The 22,403-nt window shown below is 38.1% G+C and overlaps 2 protein-coding genes across 3 annotated transcripts in view; one reads left to right on the top strand and one right to left on the bottom strand.

Annotated features, from left to right (window-relative positions):
* Positions 1-299: 299 nt before the first annotated feature.
* On the top strand, positions 300-12,920 carry fgf8a (fibroblast growth factor 8a). 2 transcript variants are annotated; one of them, XM_051922194.1, is made up of 5 exons: positions 300-1,478; positions 1,589-1,625; positions 3,165-3,312; positions 6,899-7,005; positions 12,061-12,920. In XM_051922194.1, the coding sequence occupies exons 1-5, from the start codon at positions 1,447-1,449 to the stop codon at positions 12,337-12,339; spliced, it is 603 nt and encodes a 200-aa protein (XP_051778154.1). In that variant the 5' UTR covers positions 300-1,446; the 3' UTR covers positions 12,340-12,920. The 2 variants fall into 2 exon arrangements, with proteins under 2 accessions (XP_051778154.1, XP_028648858.1); XM_028793025.2 differs by having other exon boundaries at positions 3,132-3,312.
* Positions 12,921-21,172: 8,252 nt separating this feature from the next.
* Positions 21,173-22,403, bottom strand: part of LOC114647247 (cytosolic purine 5'-nucleotidase) — a 1,192,165-nt gene continuing 1,190,934 nt past the window's right edge. The window contains exon 19 of the transcript XR_007934028.1: positions 21,173-21,189. The gene's annotated coding sequence lies outside the window, so the exon portion shown is untranslated. The remainder of the gene's footprint in view (positions 21,190-22,403) is intronic.

Genomic DNA, 22,403 nt, shown 5'->3' with positions numbered 1-22,403 from the left:
AAAAATACACGGCGAGCTAAAGCAGGAAAGCTGCGTCTAATCGGTAGTTTTGGAGAAAGGCGACCCTCTTTTGGCGCAAATCCTGGAGTGCGCTACAGCTAAGTGCACCCGTGAATTTGTCACATATGAGAGAGGGCGTAAAATGACTCGGTGGTATAATGAAGCATCCCATCCGACCTCACATCCCTCCCTTTCTCTCTCTCTCTCTTTCTTTCTCTCTCTCTCTCCACGCCCACCCCCACCCCCACCCACCCAATAAAAAAATCATATTCACTTGAGGCCGGTATATAATAATTTGACCCCAGCATGACCGTCGTCTGGCCCTGTGTTTATTCCCACACCTTTCCCTATTGTTCTCATCTCGAAGAGCTGGCCATCTTCATATACTTTATTTTCCCTGACAGCCCTACTCTGCACTGTATATTGGGAAAGAAAGAAAGCCCCTCCTGTTTTCATGCAAGTCGCCCGCTTTCATCCAGGTGAAGGTATGCTCTAATAGGGAGACTGCTATTGTTCCAGTCTGGAAAGAAAAAGGGGGCTGGTTTCGACGGGATCTTCCTCCCATTTTTTAACCAGGGGTGCAAGCGTGAGGAGAGAGCGTTGACATTGGAGCTTCGGCTGCGAGCGGAGTTACAGAGAGGAGGGGACGGTGCCGAGGAGCGCCACTGGCTTACTTACTTGCTGCTTCTGCGACGAGCAGACTCTGCAGAATTCTGAGTTGACCTCCGCCGGACGCTTCGGTTCGAAACCCCGAACTGGACGGGACGCGACGCCACGCCACGCCAGCAGTATTCCGCCACTAAAGCGAACACCCACCCGACTCGAGAAAACTTGGAGTCTCCGTTAATGCAAAATTGTCAGCTTTGGTGGTGCTTCGAAAAACAAGTTCAGTAACCAGAAAGAGTCTCAGCACTCGGGAACTTACCGGATCATCTGTTTCTCTCGTTACTTTAACTGCTGCTTTTTTACGAGATTTATTTATTTTATTTTAATTTGCACTTTCGGGTATAGGCTTTAAAAAGAGCATCACATACGACCTGAAATGCAGAAAAGTTAAAGGACTGTTGTAACTTCAGCTCAAATGTGACAATTCTGTCAACGAAATAGTCTGGCCATTCCAGGGTATCTTTTTGATAGTGGCCTAATTTTTTAATCGACTGTCTCTGCTTATTGAAAAAAAAACATATCTGGAATCAGTTATAACAAGCTGTGATTATTATTTTTTTCTGGATTCTTTATTGTTGTTCATCCACCTCCTCATATTTTCGTATACCAAAGCGGAGGAATGAAGCGCTATAACCAATTCTTATTTTAACTGTTGAGAGAGAGGAGTGAGGTTCCTTAGAACGGACAGCCGTCTACATTTGACATTATTCCGGGAGTTGTTATTTGACTTTATAAAGCTTTTATTCCACGCATTAAAAATCATCTCAGGCCATCTTGAAAATGAAACTAATACCTTCGAGGATGAGCTACCTGTAAGTATTGCGTGTGCGCTAGCTGTATATCACCGCATTTATTTTTCGTAACATTTTCTATACGCACGTTAAACCACACTTATAACAATTGGGATCTTTTTCTTTTTCAGACTCCTTCATTTCCTTGCCTTATGCTTCCAGGCTCAGGTAAATCAATTATTGTGTGATTATCATCTGTTTATTTGTAATTGTGACATTTCATTATGAAATCATTCTATATAGTAATTTTGCTTTTTTTTAATGCTTGGGGTCAGGGCATTTTATTAATGACACATCCACCTATGAATTAAAGTGTGCTTTATCGGTTAAATAAAACTTTGTGGCCACAACACACGTAGCCTTCTGTTCAGAAGGCTTCAAAGGCAGCTAAACGGATAGTTGAGGCTTCAGTGAATAAACCAAAGGCAGAACATTTTTGTTTTGGAGAAGACAACACTCGACAAAAACCTGCCGTACGAGAAACAAGATACAAAAGAGGTCAGAAACGCAAATAAGAGGCGGGGAAGGGAATTGGTTAAAAAGGCCGAAACAAACAGACGTGATGCCAAGGGCAAACAAGAAGGCAAAAAATGTGTATGAATGACCGTAAAATGGGTCATGATCAAAATCTCGGATTGGCAGCGCAGCGGCTCCGCGCGAATCGGCCAGGCAGACCTGTGCCCAGCATACTGACGAAGCCAACAAAGGTGCCATTATATATATATATATATATATATATATATATATATATATATATATATATATATATATATATATATATATATAACCGAATAGACCCATGTAAAGGTTATAATGTAATATTATTACATCATGCAGAAAGTAGGTTGTGGTTTCCGGATCAAAAGTGAGAATATCTGAGTGCGCTTCAGCCACCCTCTTTGTCTCCTTCAAGACAGCATCACCCCTGAACATTTGTTCAAAATACATCTTTATAAATGTCAGGAGATCTAACAGGTCTGACACAGTCCGCGGGCTGGCTTTCCCTCCCTGTGAACTATACCGCCTGGATTTATTTTAGCTTCAGTGAAAAGACAGATGGAAAGGCAGACACACACACACACACGTACACACACACACAAAAGTGAGGGACAGGAGGACCTTTCGTTGCCTTTACCGTTTTTTTCCACTGCAGGTAAACAAAGAAATAGACATGCAATTATTTCTTCATTTGTATTTTAAACTCCGGCTGCAATATCTTCCTTTGATAAGCAAAAGCCAATCGACAACTGTTTTGTACCCAATTTGATAAGAGTGATAACTGAAAAGGAAACGGGGAAGTTGTCTTTAGAATGAATGGTCTTTGCTTGTCATTAACTGTATAGGAGTTGGAGTATGAAAATCACTCCATTTCTGTAGCCTGCATAACCTAAATCTAGGGTAGCTGGAGCCGATCACTGCAGCATTAAGCTTGGGGCAGAAAGCAGCCGTCACAGGCACAAACCTTGGCGTGACACCATACTTATTTTACTGGGCGACATTAATCTACAGTTTAGAGTTTTATTAAGCATCTTGAAGATGCAGTGAAAAAGCTGATGTATGTATCTATGCACACACCTATATAATGTATGCACAGACACACACACACACACACACATATATTTATATACATACATACATACATGCATATATATGATTTCTTTTAATTTCTTAAAGGTAACAATTCAGTCCTCGCCTAATTTTACACAGCATGTGAGGGAGCAGAGCCAAGTGACCGACCAGGTGAGCCGTAGGTTAATCCGGACCTACCAGCTGTACAGCCGGACGAGTGGCAAACATGTGCAGGTCCTGAGCAACAAGAAAATCAACGCCATGGCCGAAGATGGAGACGCGCATGGTAAGCCGTTTTAAACCATTTTAAAATACCCTTTGATTTGCATGAAACCCACAGAATCCCTTCAGACCTTTAGATATTTTAACATGCGCTTACGTGTCTACATTTGCGTGTATTTGTTTTATAAATTATATGTGTATTACTAATTGCCCAACCGTTACAGGAGTGCAAACAGCAAAATGCTCCGTTCACCTTCGGAAATCGCATAGCTTAAAAAAAGCGAGACATTCATCAGGTTCAAAAACTGAAAAAGATCCATGCAGCTCAGAAAATGAAAAAAAAAGAAGCAAATGTATTGTAGATCGTTCTGTACGCGAGTCTCCAGAGGGACTCCCGTGTCTGGAAGAACCATTACAACTCATCTTGGTTTCACCTTCTGAACATTTCCTGAATAGCTTTGCCTTTTCTCCGTGCCAGTTTAAGGATCAAATCCGTCTAGCCACATTTTAACTTCGAGTCATTCGCCGCCTCTCTTTTCTAAACCTGCGTTTTCTTCTAAAAATAATAAGGGGCCTATTTTTAGGGAGCAGATCAATAGTGGTACCTCCAGTAAGCGCAAGGTGGGAGTGTCGGGGGGAAATCGTCTGAGCATAAAATAATTTATAAATAATTCGTTATAGCGCCAGCAACTTTGCACGTGGTCCAAGACTGATCCAGCAAATCGGGTAACGTCTTTAATAGTTGTGCAAAAAATATAAATAAATAAATAAAATAAAGCGCAAGAAGGCATTTCCCATATGCATCAGGGCCCTGATAAATTCATTATTCTACCCAGTCGGAAATAATGAGCATTTCAATTTCTTTTTTCAAGACCTACATTTTTGAAACCATTTGAATTAAATCACGTGTTCCCCCATGATACACAAAATGTGTCCATAATTAAAATTTGGCAGGCCTGTCATTTATTTCTACTTGAGTAAATCTCAGAAATGCCACCATTAAAAACTGTGCCGTCATCCTTTAAGCTTAAATGTTGGGTTGGCCGTCTTCAGTTCATGATTTTGGCATAGTCCTGTCATTCCAAATCTAAATAATTAAATCCCAGGACCTGCGCGAAGGCCTTTTTTTGTGGTAACACACTGAAGGTAAAAAAAGAAAAGAAAAGATTTATATATAAAAACATTTCCTTTTCTCTTCTTTACCACCGTGCCTTTCAACCAACTGATCCACACCCCAGCCCCTCACACTCCGTCAGAAATCAATACTCTTTAAACCTTTTACTGGCTTTTGTATTGATTTTCCCGCAGGTCTAAGATACAATTAACTGTCGTTTTCTCATTTATTCAATTAAAAAAGAAGTTCTTGCGCCGCCGAAATAACGGGTATGCTAATAATTGTATTTCAGATCTTCAAAAAGAATTACATTGCCCATGCCTGTATCACTTACATATATAGACAAAAGCCTGCACAACATTTCCGCATATATATCCAGTAATTTTTCGTATTAGTTTGTCAAATTTAGCGCTGCAGAGGGCAGATCTAGATAGAAATGAACATTGGATGCACTCACAATCTATATGTACTCAGGCTGTCTTCATTTAATAGTGCCACATTCGCAGCATGCAGTACTCCAAGGCATTTTACAGGGCAAACACGACATTAACATGGTAAAACCAGTAAACTAGATACAACCACACACACACACACACACATTTACGTTTGCAAAATCATAGGGGCATCAATACAAAATTCAAACATTCTATAACAGAAGCAATGCTAGGTAAGATAATAAATAAGTAGATAAATAAGGCACATAGCTATGAAAGCCACTAAGGAAGATATGGAAGCTGCTATTTAATAAATAAATAAATTTACACTGCAACTAGATTGGATAATTCACTGTATAGATAGATAGATAGATAGATAGATAGATAGATAGATAGATAGATAGATAGATAGATAGATAGATAGATAGATAGATAGATAGATAGATAGATAGATAGATAAGGCACTATATAATTAGATGGAGAGAGAGGGAGAGAGAGAGAGAAGTAAGGTACTATATAATCAGATAGACTGAGAGAATTTTATATTCTTGAAACCAAACTTTAAAATTTTTACCACACAAACTGGCACACATAAGGTTAACTAAAGCTTAATGTAAAAGCAGCATAGCATTTTTAATTTATATATTACCAACAAAGTAAGAAGAAGTATTCATAAAGCAAGTCTGCCCCCACTGCTGATTTACTAAGCTGTCCTAAATTAATCCCACAAGTTACTGGTATTACAAATTAAATAATTTTGTGCAGATCGCACTATAATGTACCTCTGAGGTACCTTTATACCATGCAATAGCACTCATAATTGAACAGTGCAATATAAATTAAAGATTGTTTGCTCTCTGGAAATGTATTCCAACAGAAACGGATTCAAATGATGTTTTTGTTATCATGTAAATATGAAGCAGTTAAATTACTAGTATAAAATATTAAAACAATACATTTCTGAAACCCTATTCAATCTAATATTTTAACTTTTATAGTATGATAATTACAGAGTTCATTGACATAGAGAATAACTTTATATTTTCTCTTAAATGGTTTTTAAGCTATGGCCACTCTATTACACATTTTATAAAAGAGCTACATTTCTATTCTGACAAAACTAAGTATGTCAATTAGGATCATATTTTACAGCATTCTTAATTAAACTCTTACCAGACAGACCTTGACAAACAGTTCTGCTTCATATATGGTGTTGTGCTAGTGATGACGTGCCAGGAATTTGGGGCATCTAGGATTCTAAACATAACCAGTACTTCACCACATTTTAGTGAGTGGATAAAGGCTGACCGAGTGTTGAGCAGGCAAGGTAAAACTCAAGCATCAACTCAATGGCACCTTCTGTGGTTAGAAATTTTCAGTCCTCACTCAGGCTGTCAAGGTAATCAGGTTGCTCTGTTCCATTCTATTTTTGCTCCAACATTGATCGAGAATTTGCATTGCTTTTGTTTGAAACTCAATCAATGGCTCCATTAAAAACTGAGACTAAATCAATAGCTTCTCTGGACTCACACTGAGAAACGGTGGAACCCACTTAGAAGCTTTTTTTTTTTTTTTTTTGCTGTTGTTGTTCATTCTTGGCCTAGTGTCATTTCTTATTGCCCCAATGACACTGGCCCGCAGTTATAGAATCAGAAAGCAGCAATTTTTCTCTTGTGCTACTGACATTGAAAGCATTTTCAGTTTTCAGTTCTCTTTTATCCTGACTCCAGCAAACAGGAGCCTTGTGGGAATCCAACAAAATAATAATTTAAAGACATACTGTTGTTTTTAACAATGTTATGGGTCATCGGGAATGCCTCTCTTTTATAATTGTGTGCAAGTTGAGCAAGTCCTAGATTTGTCCTTATTCTCTGCCGTAGGATGCCTCTGAACAGATATGCAAATAGCACACAAAGGCAACCAGTGAATAGCTCAGTTCTAAAAATGGATCTGGACATCCCTAATTGTAATTTGGCGTTGCTGGCAACTGCTCTTTTAATTAATTTGTAGAGTTTTTTTTTAACCAGTCCTCTAGAATGCACGGCAGGGTGATGTACTGCACCATTTTAAAAAGGACAATTGTGCTTCTTTTGTTTCTGTAGCCAAGCTTATAGTAGAGACGGACACATTTGGAAGTCGGGTTCGAATTAAAGGTGCAGAAACAGGATATTACATCTGTATGAACAAGAGAGGAAAATTAATTGGAAAGGTAAGAGATAAGCAGTCATACATTTTTTGTTTACTAGTGAGAAACATAATCAGGATGTTTGGTCGTGTGATTAAAGGCCTTATTACATTTGTTGATTAACTGTAAGCAAAAATCAAACATCAAAAATAATGTTAGAATATATATGCAGATTTTTTGTTTCCATATACCAATACATATCTACTATGTAATAAAACACTAATGTTTGTATGGGTGCGGGTGTGTGTGTGTGTCAGTCCAGTCCCTCCGAGCAATCTGATTGGTCAGTTTGGCAAAAATGGAGCATTTCAATGACAACAAAGCAAATAACATACCAAGTTAACATTGGGCTGTTAAATAATATCAAGGTGCAATTCAAATTGCCTTCAAAAACGGGAAGTATTTTTAAGAATATGAATGTCTTTTTCCTACCGGGTAATGGTCGTAGTCGAAAAAAGTGGATGGGAGGCAAGCAAGGCACCTTGACATGACAGAGCCTGAGAAGCAGGCTTTATGGGAATATGATTGAGAGTGGAAGCATCAAACAAGAGAGGTCGAGACACACCAAGCAAAGGCACAGGTGGAGCGCTGAGGGAGCAGAAATCAAATATTTTTAGATTTATTCCATAACATAGCTAGTAATACATATATTGATTTGTGTCTAGTGTTGCAGGAATAGACAGAACCCTCAACAGGTTCGAGAATATATATATGTGTGAGTATGACATATAATAATATAACCATCTCTCAGCTCATTGTCCATACTGGTTGGAGCCCATTATAACTTCATCACTACATCTTGCCTGAAGAAGGGGCCCGAGTTGCTTCGAAAGCTTGCATATTGTAATCTGTTCAGTTAGCCAATAAAAGATGTCATTCTGCTTGACTTCTCATTGCATTCATAATGGCTAACATGGTACAACACCCCACTACTAACTTTTCACACATAAGCCAGGAACCAATGCTGGATAGGAAGTCAGTCAATTGCAGGGTGCACTCAATAATATTAGGCCAATTTACAGTTTCCAACCTAACCTAAGCATACACATTGAAATGTGAGAAGAAAACATAAGTAGCCATAGAAAAATCCACCTAGGTATGTAGAAAGTGTTGAAATACATAATATACAATATAGACTGCATGACATCAAAGTGTACATTCAAATATACATTGTATTTATAGCAAATGTTTATTTATTTTTTTATTGTTTTTCATTGCTACAGTAGCTAAGACAGTTAATCTGTACAGCAAAATGATAAATGCAGAATGCAAATGAAAAGAAAAATGACCGTCAAACGCTGTTTATCTTGCTTTTCTCCATGTTAAACACCTAACCTTTATGATTATTTTAAATTACAAGCTAGAGCCATCCAAAACGTTAAGCTACAGAATTTTTGGGCTGATTTCCTGTGGAGATTTTCCAATTAGTCATGCTTACCTGGAAACGTCAAGGCAGTTTTGAAGTTTTCGATACAGGACTTTCAGACCATTATTAGTCTTTAGTGTATGTGATTTAGCCCTGAGCTTTTCAAATGCCCCTGCCAAACACATTGATCAAAGTCACTCAAAGGCCCCTGGCCAAAAAAAACTTTTTTTTGCAAGTTTTTGTTGCCCTATGTGACTTTAATACAGAAGCCACCTGGCAGCAGACCTTCATCCCTGAGTCTTCAGAAGTCCTATTTTTACAAACATTTTGTCTGTGTGGCCTTCTGTATTGTATGCCTCCAATGCAGCCTTGCTTGGGCCAAGTCTGACTGTGTAAGGCTGAGATTTACTTCTTCTTCTTGCTGTGAATGATAATAAAATATGATGCAAGCAGCACCCTGCATGGGAGACCATCTGCTTGGGCCCTTGATTTTATTTCTTGTGACATCTTGCACGAAAGTGTTCTGCATCGGATTGCTTTTGGAATCATGTGTATCCATGCGCGTGTGTGCGCCACTTGTGCTGGCATGTTGGTGGCAAACAGCCCAATGTTTAAAGTGGCAAGAGTCACTTGTCAGAGCTGTAAGTTGATAGGTGTTGAAGCAGAAGACTTGGTTATGGCATACAGCCTGGGTCAAGAATACTTACACGTCTTATCTGGATGTGTTGTTACAGCGGCTGACCTTGAGCTCCCCAGATGGTCGGTGGGGTTCGTCAATATGAGCCGTTAGGGGCTAATCCTAAGCAACCTTCTTTGTTTTCTTCATTTGTCTTAAAACACTCCTATTTAAATAGTGCAGAGTTGAATGGAAATCCGTTAGGGTTTTAAGAGTTTCTGTCACTGGCCATTTATATGAATTTGAATTATTTTTCTTTTGCAAAAAGCAGCAGACCAGTTCAAGGCATTACTGGGCAATCCTATTGCCAATAAATGCTAGTTAGTGTGCTTTTTTTGTATTGCCCATTTAAACATTTTGCATTCTCTTTGCTATGGTATAAACAAGTTTGCTTTTTTTTTTGTCAATGTTAGTGTCTTTCAATTTCTGGAGATGCATTTCAGTGTTCTGCATGATGGAACCCATCAGTCTTGTTTTCTACCTTTTTCTTTGAAGTTTACAGTGTCATGACACTACCAAAGTACTCTAACTTCACTTTGAGTGAAAATTATTATTTTTCCACAAGTACTATGGCTATTCTCTCACATCCCCAAACATGTTCTAGTTAGGTTGATTGTCAATTCTAAACTGGAACTATGTAAGTGTGGAAATGTGTTTAAGTGTGTCCAGTTATAGACCGGCATCCAGTCCAAAACTGCTTCCTGTCTTTTTCTCTTTTGATAACAAAGAGCTACTTGATTCTGGAAAAGGATCTTTTGCATATGAAGTTGGTTCTTTGGGCTTTAAAAAAGTTCCTAATGTGTGAACAACACAGAAATCTTTAATGTATAATAGGCAACCTGGAAGGATATTAACAGATTAAGAAACATTGAAGTTAGCCACTGTTATCATATGCAGCAAGAGTCTATTTAAAATCAGGAACACTTTGGTAATTCACAAATCTGTTATCTTCTATTCATGGTTATTTATGACTCCTGTTACAGATCTAAATAAATCAAGGTTACTTCCTGTGGATGGTTCTTTTGGGGACCAAAAATGGCTCCCCTATGGCATTGTTCTGAAGAACCTCTTTGGCACCTTATTTTTAAGAGTGAAGTTCTCAAAATGTATACAATGCTATTGAGTCAAACGTCTGGAGCTGCACGGAGAGTTTAAATGAAATCATTTCATTTGCCATAGATAATTGTGGACCCTGGCAGAAGTCGGAGAGAAAACATTTACCCTGTTGACACCGTTTACCATGCTGTGTGTACAAATTACTAACTTGTTCCCACAATAATAAGATAAAACAATAACCATAAATTGTCAGAAAAGAATAAGCAAGTAAAAGAGTAGAGTAAGTTATGCGTACAAAATATTAAGTTATGGAATGACCTGAGAGTGGGCATGGGCATGCACCCATTCAACTCATATCCTTTAGTTCAAGGTTGTAAAAGCTGGAGCTTATCCTAGCAGCATCAAGTACAAGGTAGAAACCAGCCCTTAAATAGTAAGCCAGTCAATCACAGGGCACACCATACACCCACTACAGGAAATTTAATAAAAAAGAGAAAATTCACTTTATTAAACTTGTTTGGCAGGAAAGCAAGTATGCAATGCCAACATCTCATCCAATAAATTATTACAACTGTCAGTGTGTCCTCTTCAGCTATTGTGGATTTTAGGACAGATTTGAACCCTTTTGTTAAAGGACATATACAACAAACACTGTCTTAGAAAGCCGAACAGTATTATTGAAGACCTCAGGGATTCTGCACAGTCACTTCTCTCTTTCAGCTTATAGGAGCATTATCACTCATGCCATTTGACTGAGTGCCAGTTTCCCCCTCTAGGCATGTTGAATGAGTGATGTGTGTTTTTCTGTATGTCATCTAATGTTACACTTACTGTATGATATTGTATTCACTAGCATCACTAGTCTGTAAAAAACATGCAAGCAATGATCTCCATGTATGGTGTACATAACAATAAACTAGAATTTGAACTAATTTGATTCCCATTATTCTTTGTGATAGGAAGTGTGTGATTAGTCTAGTCAATGCTCAACTGAATGCTCAACTGCACAATTTGTTGGTTGCAAGTTGTTTTCCTCTAGAGGGAGCAGAGTATAATGAGGAGGAAAACATTCAAAAATCCAAGTAGACAAGCTGAATTATTAAAGTCGGCTAATAAATCATGGAAAAAGACAACAAATTCTGTGCATGAGACAGTTGCTAAAAAAATACAACTACATTATAGGAGCAGAACATTATATTAGACACATAAGATGGCATCAAAGCTCTTAAGATTTAAGACAATCTTGTTTGCATGGATTACGGTAGTTTTCTGGGTAACTGCTACATTGTGCATAATATAACATTTTAAAACATTCTCAAACCATCTTAGTACAGTTCAGGTTTGCATGGGGACTGGAGCCTTTCCCAGCACCATTAGGCACATGAGAGGTGAGTCAGCCTTGGACAAGGCCCCAGTCCACTGCATGGTACACTCTAGCTCACAGCTTCAGGAGTCAGCTTAGCATAACTTGTACATAAGTACATATCTTGAGTGAGAGGGAAAGCTATGTATAGGAGAGCGTAATTTGCAGCAATGGGACAGCAGCCATGAGTTATTTGTTGAAAAAAATTTAGAAGGCACGAGAAGGACATATGCTTCTTATGAGTAGGTGCTTCCTTCCCAACACAACTAAAGCACTTTCCCTTAATCTGAAACAATAACATACATAGTCTGAACAGTGAGTGTGACTAAAAATATGTAATGCTATGTAGAAATATACATGATTTTTAAATCTTTTTTAATGAGGGACAGACCACTGTTTTCTGAGGAATAAGCCCTGGATGAGATATTGGGACAGTTTATCTATTAGTTGAACAAACAAATCTGCTGGACTGAATGGTCTCCCCTTGTTTGTCAAACTTTTTGTGTTCTTATTAAAAAAAACTAAAAAAAAACACTCACAGCCTTTCATAAATGATTATTGTTTAAGATCACCTTATCAACAATTTCTGAACATGTTCTTTTCTTTTAACCCTCACAGAGGAATGGCAAAGGGAAAGATTGCGTCTTCACCGAGATCGTCCTGGAGAACAACTACACAGCTCTCCAGAACGCCAAATACGAGGGCTGGTACATGGCCTTCACGCGCAGGGGCCGCCCCAGGAAAGGCTCCAAGACACGGCAGCACCAGCGGGAAGTGCACTTCATGAAGAGGCTACCCAAGGGCCACCAGGCATCAGAACAACACAGACATTTTGAGTTCATCAACTATCCATTCAACAGAAGGACTAAACGTACCCGATATTCCAGCTCACGGTAGAAGTGACCACAAATGGACTCTTTGTAGAGACTTGCTATCATTTTGTAACTAAAAAAATATCAACTAGTTGTTTATAATTTTTCCAAGCAAATGAAAAAAGGAATAAGAGTTTCTATTTTTGTACTCCAACTCAAAACGGTTGTTTTCTTTGTCTTTTTTTTTTTTTTAATTTTATGAATGAATGAACTAAGAAGCACGTTCGCCACAAGGGATACAAACAGTGTGCATACTGTATATATTACCCTGGATATCTGTCTATATATACTGTATATGTGTTATATATACAGTATGTCTATTTATATTCAGAGTGATATACAGCATGTATATGTGAGGTATATTTCTGCATTGCCCTTTTTTCAAATCTGTGGTCTAAACTGCTGCTCATGTCAAAATGGAGGACCTTGAAGATGACTTAAGACTGAGGGCACTATTTTATTTTTGTATATATGTTTGTTAGAGTCATATTATAGAAGGACTTGCCTTCAAGGCCCCATTCATTAGAAGCTGCTGTTTATGTTTTGAACCACTCAGAAACAACTCTCAAGGATCTTGTGGATTGAAATTTTTTTTTGTTCCATTTTTTCTTAAAACGAAAGCACATGTAAAGATTGTCTAAAGGAGCACATCCCATGAATTTGAATTGCTCCACAATATATTTTCAATAAAATTACAATAGTAATGTTATTACTAAATGCTCGGACATTACAATGTTGGCAGCTATGTTTGGATAATCATGAGCTTCCTTCAGGTGGCATATTCATGTTTGTAACTTTTAGTTGAAAGACACTGTTTTCCAGCTAGACAATAGGAAGTGCATTCCTTTTTTATACAAAGACCTTTTCAAGGATTTCTGTACAAATGAATTTTAATGATGGAAATATTTATTTAAAATGTGTATTAAATTTGAATTAGAATAATGAAAACACTGAATGATTTTTTAATTTTGTACTGTAAAAGGGTGGTCGGTGGTCTTAAGAAATGAAATGCAAAATTAGCTCAGCAGCCAACTGCTTTTTCACTTTGGCAGATCTGCTGCTATAAATAATTTATTTCAACTTAATTTTTAAAAATATAAAAAGGAGCACATTTTTAATGACCAGGTGGCACTCTGGTAAGCACTGCTGCCTCACAGCTTTCGAGTCGGGGGTATAGATCCCAATCCTGGGCACCACCAGTCTGGAGCTTGCACGTTATGCACACACACTTATCTCATTTTCTCAGAGTGTGATATATATGTAGGTTTGATTGATTTGATGATTTGACCCTTGATGAGCTAGAGCTGAAGTATCGGTGAGTATGCCTTGTGATGAACTGGTATTTTTTCCAGAGTCTCTTCATACTTTGCACTTGATACTGATAGGATGGAATCCTAGTGGCCCTATACTGAAATAAGCAGGTTTACACGACGACTTAATAAATTTGAGTGAACTTTATTTATGTTTACATTCACACACATATACCGAATATTTAAAGATCACCAACACATATTGCAGTTTCAGCTTTTGTTAATACAAAGGCCGAAATCAAGACAAATTAAGTCAGACTATTTTACCTATAATAAGATCTTGCAACAAGGAATTCTACAACAAAGAATTCAAAACAAACTGATAATTTTAGGAAAAATAATTAAAAATGACAAACGCTCAATAACTTGGTTGGATTAATGTGTACACCCCTTAATAGTCTGTGGTACCACCTATGACAGTAGCAGTAAGTCTGTTTGTTTGTTTTCACCCAAATATCTCAATATTCAGGGCTATTCATTATTCCCTTTATACTGAACAGAGTCATTAACTCTGTGGAAGAGAAGCAATCTCATAGTCTGGGACTTGGCAGTAGGTATCATGTTCTTTGAGTGATGAGTTAGGTTGGATTTGCATTAAGCTAAGTTTTGGAATTAAGGCCAAAAAATTGGTCTCATCAAAACCAGTAGGCCTTTTACCATTTAGTTTATGAGGCAGAATGTATCTTCTTGGATAAATCATACATAGAGTTTTAGATGTTCTTTTTGTGAAAAATGGATTCTTGTCTTCCCAAACTACTCCACAGCCCAGAAACATGCAAAATACTTGTAATAACACAGAGAGCAGCTGATTTTTGCCCAACATTTCTGTAGATTCTTTAAGTTTGCTACTGGCCTCTTAGCAGTGTCCCTATTGAGCTTCCTCCTTGCTCAGTCACAGTTACTGAGGGGCGTTCTGAGCTTTGCAATGCCTTGCAAGTGCCATGTCTCCTTCACTTTTCATTATGTGATCTTCACACTGTTCATTGATATATGTAATGCCATCTATATTATTTTCTATCCCATTCATTTTCTTCACTGTTCATATAGCTCTTGTATTATCTTTTTTGACAATGGCTATCTGTACGCCATGGAACTTCTGAAAAATTTCAGAGGAACAGCTGATTTTATTCAGAATAACTTCATTCATGTCAGGTAAAGGCAAATTACCTTTTTATATGATTTGGAATGTGATTGAAAAAAATGTGAACACAGGTACCCCCCCCCACCCCTTAAAAACACTTTTTTAAAATTATTTTTCTTTTTCATAACAGTTTGCCATTCAATATTCATTTAAATATTTCTGAATGCAACTTGCGATTAAAGTGAGGAAGGGCCTGGCTTCAATAGCTCTGAATTTTTCTTCCACAAAAGATGAAACTTCAATTACAGTTCCATTAGAGAAGATGAAGGAAAATAGATTAAAAAGTTAATCATTCATTAAGACGTTTTAAATCCCCCTTTGTCTTCTCTAATGGAAGCTTTTTCACACCTACTCTCACCTTTCTCCTTTCATCTTCCCTGGTTTTATTCTCTCCTTCCACTCCTATATATGTTAGCTGCTTTTCCTTTTCAGTTGCACACCTGATGAAGGCTACACAGTCGAAATGTTGTGTTTTTAATTATCTTTCTTCTTATTTTTTCCAATATACTGTATTATCCTATATATATATATATATATATATATATATATATATATATATATATATATATATATATATATATATATATATATATATATATATATATATATATATATATATATATATATATATATAGAGAGAGAGAGAGAGAGAGAGAGGGAGAGAGAGAGAGAGAGAGAGAGAGAGAGAAAAGCCAAGCAAAATGACACCTTTTATTGGCTAACTAGAAAGAGTACAATATGCAAGCTTTCGAGGCAACTCAGGCCCCTTGCCTGAAGAAGGGGCCTGAGTTGCCTCGAAAGCTTGCATATTGTAATCTTTCTAGTTAGCCAATAAAAGGTGTCATTTTGCTTGGCTTTTCTCTACATTCATAATGGCTAACACGGTACAGCACCCTAGTACTACATATATACATATATATATATATATATATATATATATATATATATATATATATATATATATATATATATATATATATATATATATATATATATATATGTGTGTATGCATATATATATATATATATATATATATTTATACATTGTCACAACCGTTTTATGGCTTAAATAAATAAATATAACATTTGCTCTGGGATTTAGCTCAAAAGAAAAAAAGGTATAATGTTGTCGCTTTTATTTAAATATAACTATAAAGAGAAAAAAGACAAAACTTATTTGAAAAATAACTCTTTATACTATTACTGTCTAAGGGGATACCTTGGTTTGTTTTCCGAAGTTGTGGCTCCAGCACATGCCGTACATTCACCACTAGTGCAGTCCTACTCATACTAAAGTTGTCTCACTTTTGTGGCTTTGGACCACGGCATTCTTGTACCACTACAGCAATTACACATGTTGAAGCCATACTGGGTTACAGCCTTGGAGAACTTCACTTGAACTTCTTTCTGCTTCAGAATGTACATACAAATGTTCCACAAGATCCCCAAATCATTATGTCTTCTTCTCCACCTATAATGATGGTTGGTATGAGGGCTTTTTGCTATTATACTATGTGTGTTTTTGTCAAATCTGACAATCAGCATAACAACTAAATAGTTCCACTCTTGATTTGTATGTCAAGAAGATATTTTTTCAGAGGCTTTTGGTTCATTCAAACTCAACATTGCAGTACTTGTTTGAAAGAATGGGATTTCTCAAAATCCACCCCTCCCTTCTAATAAATGTGAAGTGTTTTTTTTCTGATTGTTGAGCCACTAACTGTAATATTTAATGTGTTGGCAAAGGCCTGTATACCTCAAGATGTAAATTTTGGGTTGTAAGCCACTTCACAAGGCACCACATGATTCAATCCTTAGGTGAATTTGGAAGTACCTTCCACTTTGAGAAAGAATGACATCCAGTGTTATTATTACCAGAATTAAGCTTATTGCAGTAAGTCATACTTCAACCTTAGCTTGCAAATGTCTGCAAAACAAAAGCAGTCAATACAGTGCCTATACAAAAAGTGTTCACCCCCTTACAAGTGTTAATATTTTATTATTGTATAATAATTGTTAGTTATTGTATAACTTTAAATCACAAGGGGCTTTATTTGTGTATATTATACCATCAAACTGTCTCATCAAGAGGTGGCCAATAGTTCCACATATAGGTCCAATTAGGCTACAGTCAACTGAAATCCCAGACTGGTGGTCTCCATTGAACTAATTTTGTTACTTCTAAAACCAATTTGGTGCATCTGTGCTGATTTAGGTGTGGAAGCAACCATGAGCACAAAATAAGCAATGCCCGAAAAAACTTATCAGGATAGCCTTCTCCATCACTGGACACACTGTATGCTGTTATTGAAAACAGGATGATGGCAAAATTGGATGTCATCAGAGAAAATCCCCTCCAGTCCCCCCAGGAGGCACTCTCTTGGACTTCTTTTAGCCATAAGCTCATTCCACCACGGTGTGCTAAGAATCTCCTCTGAGGGTTTTTTTCAGTCCACTGCTGTCAAGCAATTTAATGCTTCCTCCTGAAGTACTTAAGTTTATTTTTATTTATTTATTTACTTATCGCTTGATTGATTGGCTGTATTATCTGTCCTGTGAGTCAATATTATGTTTCTGCTGCTGTATGCATTTGAATTTCCTCTTGGGAATAATAAACTTTACCTAATCTAATCTAATATTAAAGGTATCCATTACGTTATGTTTTGTATCTGTAATTAATTTAGACCACTTTCAGTTATCTTTTTCCAGTTTGACATTAATGAGTCATTTTCTGTTGATCAGTGTCTGAAGAGCCAAATTAAATCCACTGTTATTCAACATTGTACAACAATAAAATGTGAAAACTTCCTAGGGGTGGACACCTTTTATATGCAAGATATATCACAAAAGTAATAAAGAATATGTTTTAAAATATAAGTTGTGAAAGAATAAACTGCATTTAGTTTAAATTATCATTAAATCATTATTATCTAATGATTTTTAAATTAATGCAAGCCTTACAACAGATGTTATTAAATTATACAGTTTACAATCCTTGAATCTCTGAAAGATAGAGCAGTAACAAGTCTGCATGCATAAGACTATTAAAATAGATCAGACAGATTCAAGTTTCAACAAAGGAGTTAAATTAATGACAAAAGTGAAAATATTCCTCAGTGTTCATCAGCATCAGCATTGACTATGAAAGATTGTGATGCTAATGTTCCTGAACTTGACTTTAAGATCACCATCCGTCTACCACATGACCCTAAAGGTCTCAGTAAACTGAAAGATTATTATCCTGTACAGTCCAAACTAGTAAACGCTGAAGGATATTAAAGACTGATTTGCAGCAAACCACAACAACAGAGAAGTTTAACATTAAATATTCAATAAGTAATATTACCTATTAAATGTCTACTAAATTATTTATTAAATTTCCATATTAACATCTGCATTTACCTTTGTAATGTAAACTTAACTAAGGTAAAGTAATGTTAAACAATATAACTTTCTGCCACAAACTCTATTAAAGCACGTATGAAGCTCTAGCAGCCTCACAATGTTATATAGCCTTATACTTGTGAAAATGGCCTTATAACCTTTTCCAAACTGATGAGCAGGGCTAGTTAACCTATTGAGTGACATAGGCGACTGCCTTGGGCACCGTCACCTGAGTAGCACTGTTTAGGTAAGTTAAGAGATACATACTCTGGACACCAAGGAAGACCAACCTCGATATATTGTAGTACTGACTGTGCGTTCCTGGCATAGAGGGGTGATGTTTAAGTAAGTTGAGGCCTCCCTTGCCTAGGGTTTCATATACTGTAGGCTTCAACTATCACTGCTGGGACCACTGTAATTGTCTTTAGTCCTGAACATGATGTTACCACACACCTGATAACTCCAGGTCAAAGCTTCTGCTATTCTGTCTAGGGGGAAACACTTCTTGATTAACAGCACATGGCTCTAATTACTTTTTTAACTGATCGGAAGCTCTAAGGGTGTATTTACCTTTTCATTAATGTTGACTGTCTATGATTATTTCGAAATAATTACAAAATAAAATCAGTTGGTTATGAAAGTTTGGATTTATTTAGATTTAGCACAGGGTGATAACCAAATGATTGAAAAAGGGTGTACTTACTTACTCAATGACTGTAGATTATGCACCTGAAAGTGCCATGAACCATATTAGTTAATTCCATCTATTCATAATCTTAGCTGGGTTAGTCAAAAATGAGTTTCTGTACTCATCCTAGTAGCATCAGGTGGTAGGCAGGAATCAACTACTGCAAAACACAAAAAAAAAGTAATTAGGAATAATATTAACTCCATTATGAAATAATATGTATTTAGTGATATTTATTTCAGATATTATTATGAAGCCTATCACCAACATTTTTTTTCTCTTCTGTTTGTATTGTATTGCACTGTGGTACCAGAGACACCTTATTTTATATCCCTGTGTACTCTGTATATGGTGAGATGACAAATAAAGGCAACTTGACTTGACAAGGCCAAAGCATTCTAAACAATATTTACTGTATATCCAATATGGCACCCTTTTCATTTTCTATAACTTTAATATTCAATGTTTCTCTCTGGCGGCACGGTGGTGCAGTGGTGGCACTGCTGCCTCGCAGTAAGGAGACCTGGGTTCACTTCCTCCCTGCGTGGAGTTTGCATGTTCTCCCCGTGTCTGCATGGGTTTCCTCTGGGTGCTCCAGTTTCCACCCACAGTCCAAAGACATGCAGGTTAGGTGCATTGGTGATTGTCCTTAGTGTGTGTGCTTGGTGTGTGTGTGTGTGCTCTGCTGTGGGCTGGCACCCTACCCGGGGTTTGTTCCTGCCTTGCACCCTGTGCTGGCTGGGATTGGCTCCAGCAGACCCCCATGACCTTGTGTTAAGATATAGCGGGTTGGATGATGGATGATGAATGTTTCTCTCTGTGCTGAAGTATTTTTTATTTTAAAAGCAAGACAATATCACAAAGGGCGGCACGGTGGCACAGTGGTAGCGCTGCTGCCACACAGTAAGGAGACCTCGGTTCGCTTCACGGGTCCTCCCTGCATGGAGTTTGCTTGTTCTCCTCGTGTGTGCGTGGGTTTCCTCCCACAGTCCAAAGACATGCAGGTTAGGCGCATTGGCAATCCTAAATTGTCCCTAGTGTGTGCTTGGTGTGTGTGTGTGTGCGCCATGTGGTGGGCTGCGCCCTGCCCAGGATTTGTTCCTGCCTTGCGCCCTGTGTTGGCCGGGATTGGCTCCAGCAGACCCCCATGACCCTGTGTTAGGATATAGCGGGTTGGAATATGACTGACTGACTGACTGACTGGCTGACAATATCACAAAGTAATTCATTAAGGCAATACTAGCTGAATATTCTCATAAGTCTTCATGTTATATATATCACATTTTATAGTTTGCACTTCAAGCAAGCACTTTACAAAAGCATTTTAGGCAACATTATTTTCATTCATCCATCTCCCATAGGCAATAGGGGGTGCAGTCACTAACATTGTTGTCTTTTTTGTCACACACTGATACAAGAAGACACCAGCTGAGGGCAATAGAACGGATGCCCCACAGAACAGCATCTCATATCGGACTCAAAGTGTGAACAGCACAGAGCCTATGAAGATGACACATTTTATTCAGATCAAAGATGTCACAAAGACTCTTCTTTAGTTTATTTAGTTTAGTTTAGTTATAGATTAAAAGAAGTGGCCCAGCAACACTTTCTTGATGTTTTGAGTATCCTTCCAAATGTCCATACCAGCATATCCAGTACAGGGTTGCAGGCTTCAATGCCTGTCAGGACAATATTTTACACAAGCAGTAAAAACAATAAGATGTATAATAAAATCATAATTTCATACTAACCTAATCTAATCCTGGACACAGTGGTTGTCCATTGGAGGGCTCAATTATCCAGATAGCTAAATTCACACTGGACCAATTTATATTTGCCATTAAACTTAACATGTACATCCTTGCTGCAGTATAGAGCAGAACACATTCTGTATGCAATTTACAAAAGTACAATAAATAAAATTACAGAAACAATTGAACAACTCAAACTACATACCACTGCTAGAAAATCACAGAACTATGAACATTCCAATATATCACTTATAAACTCATTTCTAGTACTTACTTTCTCCATTATAAGATCACAAAGAGTCCATACGTTTATGTGATTTTGACTCTACGCTGAAAACAACACTGGATCAAATACCAGTTCTCTGCAAGGTTATATTTATTCATATTGGATGAGTGAGAAATCATCAGTTAGAATGATTGCATCACTTGTGCTTGAAGAGAAAAGAAAATCCAAGGATGAAACTCTTGAGGCTATAAAGAGTATAAAAATAATGCCCGCTAACTCAGTGAGGATGCAACAATACCTAATACTCTACTTTTAGTGGTGACAGATATGCCATGCCTACCTTCAGATCTACTGCACTACGCTACTCTACTCTACTCTGTGTCTTCAGGTCAATGTCCACAGCTGGAATGAGCCTATCTCTAAAGTAGAGGCTAATGTGAAAAAAAGTAACATGACTTCTACCTTATTTATAACTGTGGTTAAAATTAAACTTGAAAACTTAATTCAGCCTCCCTGGAAAAGTCTTTTCGGGGGTCCTGGAGAGGAGGGTCCATCACATAGTCGAACCTCGGATTCAGGAGGAACAGTGTGGTTTTCGTTCTAGTCACGGAACAGTGGACCAGCTTTACACCCTTGGCAGGGTCCTGGAGGGTGCATGGGAGTTTGCTCAACCAGTCTACATGTGTTTTGTGGACTTGGAAAAGGCGTTCGACCATGTCCCTCAGGGAATCCTGTGGGGGGTGCTCCGGGAGTATGGGGTACCAGACCTCCTGATAAGGGCTGTTCAGTCCCTGTACAATCGGTATCAGAGCTTGGTCCGCATTGGCAGCAGTAAGTCGAACCCGTTTCCGGTGAGAGCTGGACTCCGCCAGGACTGCCCTTTGTCACCGATTCTGTTTATAACTTTTATGGACAGAATTTCTAGGCGCAGCCAGGGCGTTGAGGGAGTCCGGTTTGGTGGGCTCAGGATTGGGTCACTGCTTTTTGCAGATGATGTTGTCATGTTTGCTTCATCAGGCCGTGATCTTCAGCTCTCACTGGATCGGTTCACAGCTGAGTGTGAAGCGGCTGGGATGGGAATCAGCACCTCCAAATCTGAGACCATGGTTCTCAGCCAGAAATGGGTGGATTGCCTTCTCAGGGAGTGAGATCCTGCTTCAAGTGGCGGAGTTCAAGTATCTCGGGGTCTTGTTCATGAATGAGGGAAGAATGGAGCGGGAGATCAACAGGCGGATCGATGCGGCATCCGCAGTGATGCGGGCTCTGCATCGGTCTGTCGTGGTGAAAAAGGAGCTGAGCCGAAAGGCAAATCTCTCAATTTACCAGTTGATCTACGTTCCTACCCTCACCTATGGTCATGAGCTATGGGTAGTGACCGAAAGAACGAGATTGCGAATACAAGCGGCTGAAATGAGTTTCCTCCGCAGGGTGTCTGGGCTTTCCCTTAAAGATAGGGTGAGAAGTTTGGTCATCCAGGAGGAGCTCAGAGTAGAGCCCCTGCTCCTCCGCATCGAGAGGAGTCAGATGAGGTGGCTCGGGCATCTGATCAGGATGCCTCCTGAACGCCTCCCTGGTGAGGTGTTCCGGGCA

The sequence above is a fragment of the Erpetoichthys calabaricus genome, chromosome 2, assembly GCF_900747795.2.
Source record: "Erpetoichthys calabaricus chromosome 2, fErpCal1.3, whole genome shotgun sequence".
Taxonomy (NCBI): domain Eukaryota; kingdom Metazoa; phylum Chordata; class Cladistia; order Polypteriformes; family Polypteridae; genus Erpetoichthys; species Erpetoichthys calabaricus.
Note: the sequence above shows the minus strand (reverse complement) of the source record. Positions and strands in the feature narration are given on the sequence as shown.

Excerpts from the sequence above, each read along its gene's own strand:
- fgf8a (XM_028793025.2), top strand. The coding sequence starts at position 1,447 with ATGAAACTAATACCTTCGAGGATGAGCTACCT. Across the intron at positions 1,626-3,131 it reads CCTTATGCTTCCAGGCTCAG|GTAACAATTCAGTCCTCGCC; the intron begins GTAAATCAATTA and ends AATTTCTTAAAG. Across the intron at positions 7,006-12,060 it reads GAGGAAAATTAATTGGAAAG|AGGAATGGCAAAGGGAAAGA; the intron begins GTAAGAGATAAG and ends TAACCCTCACAG.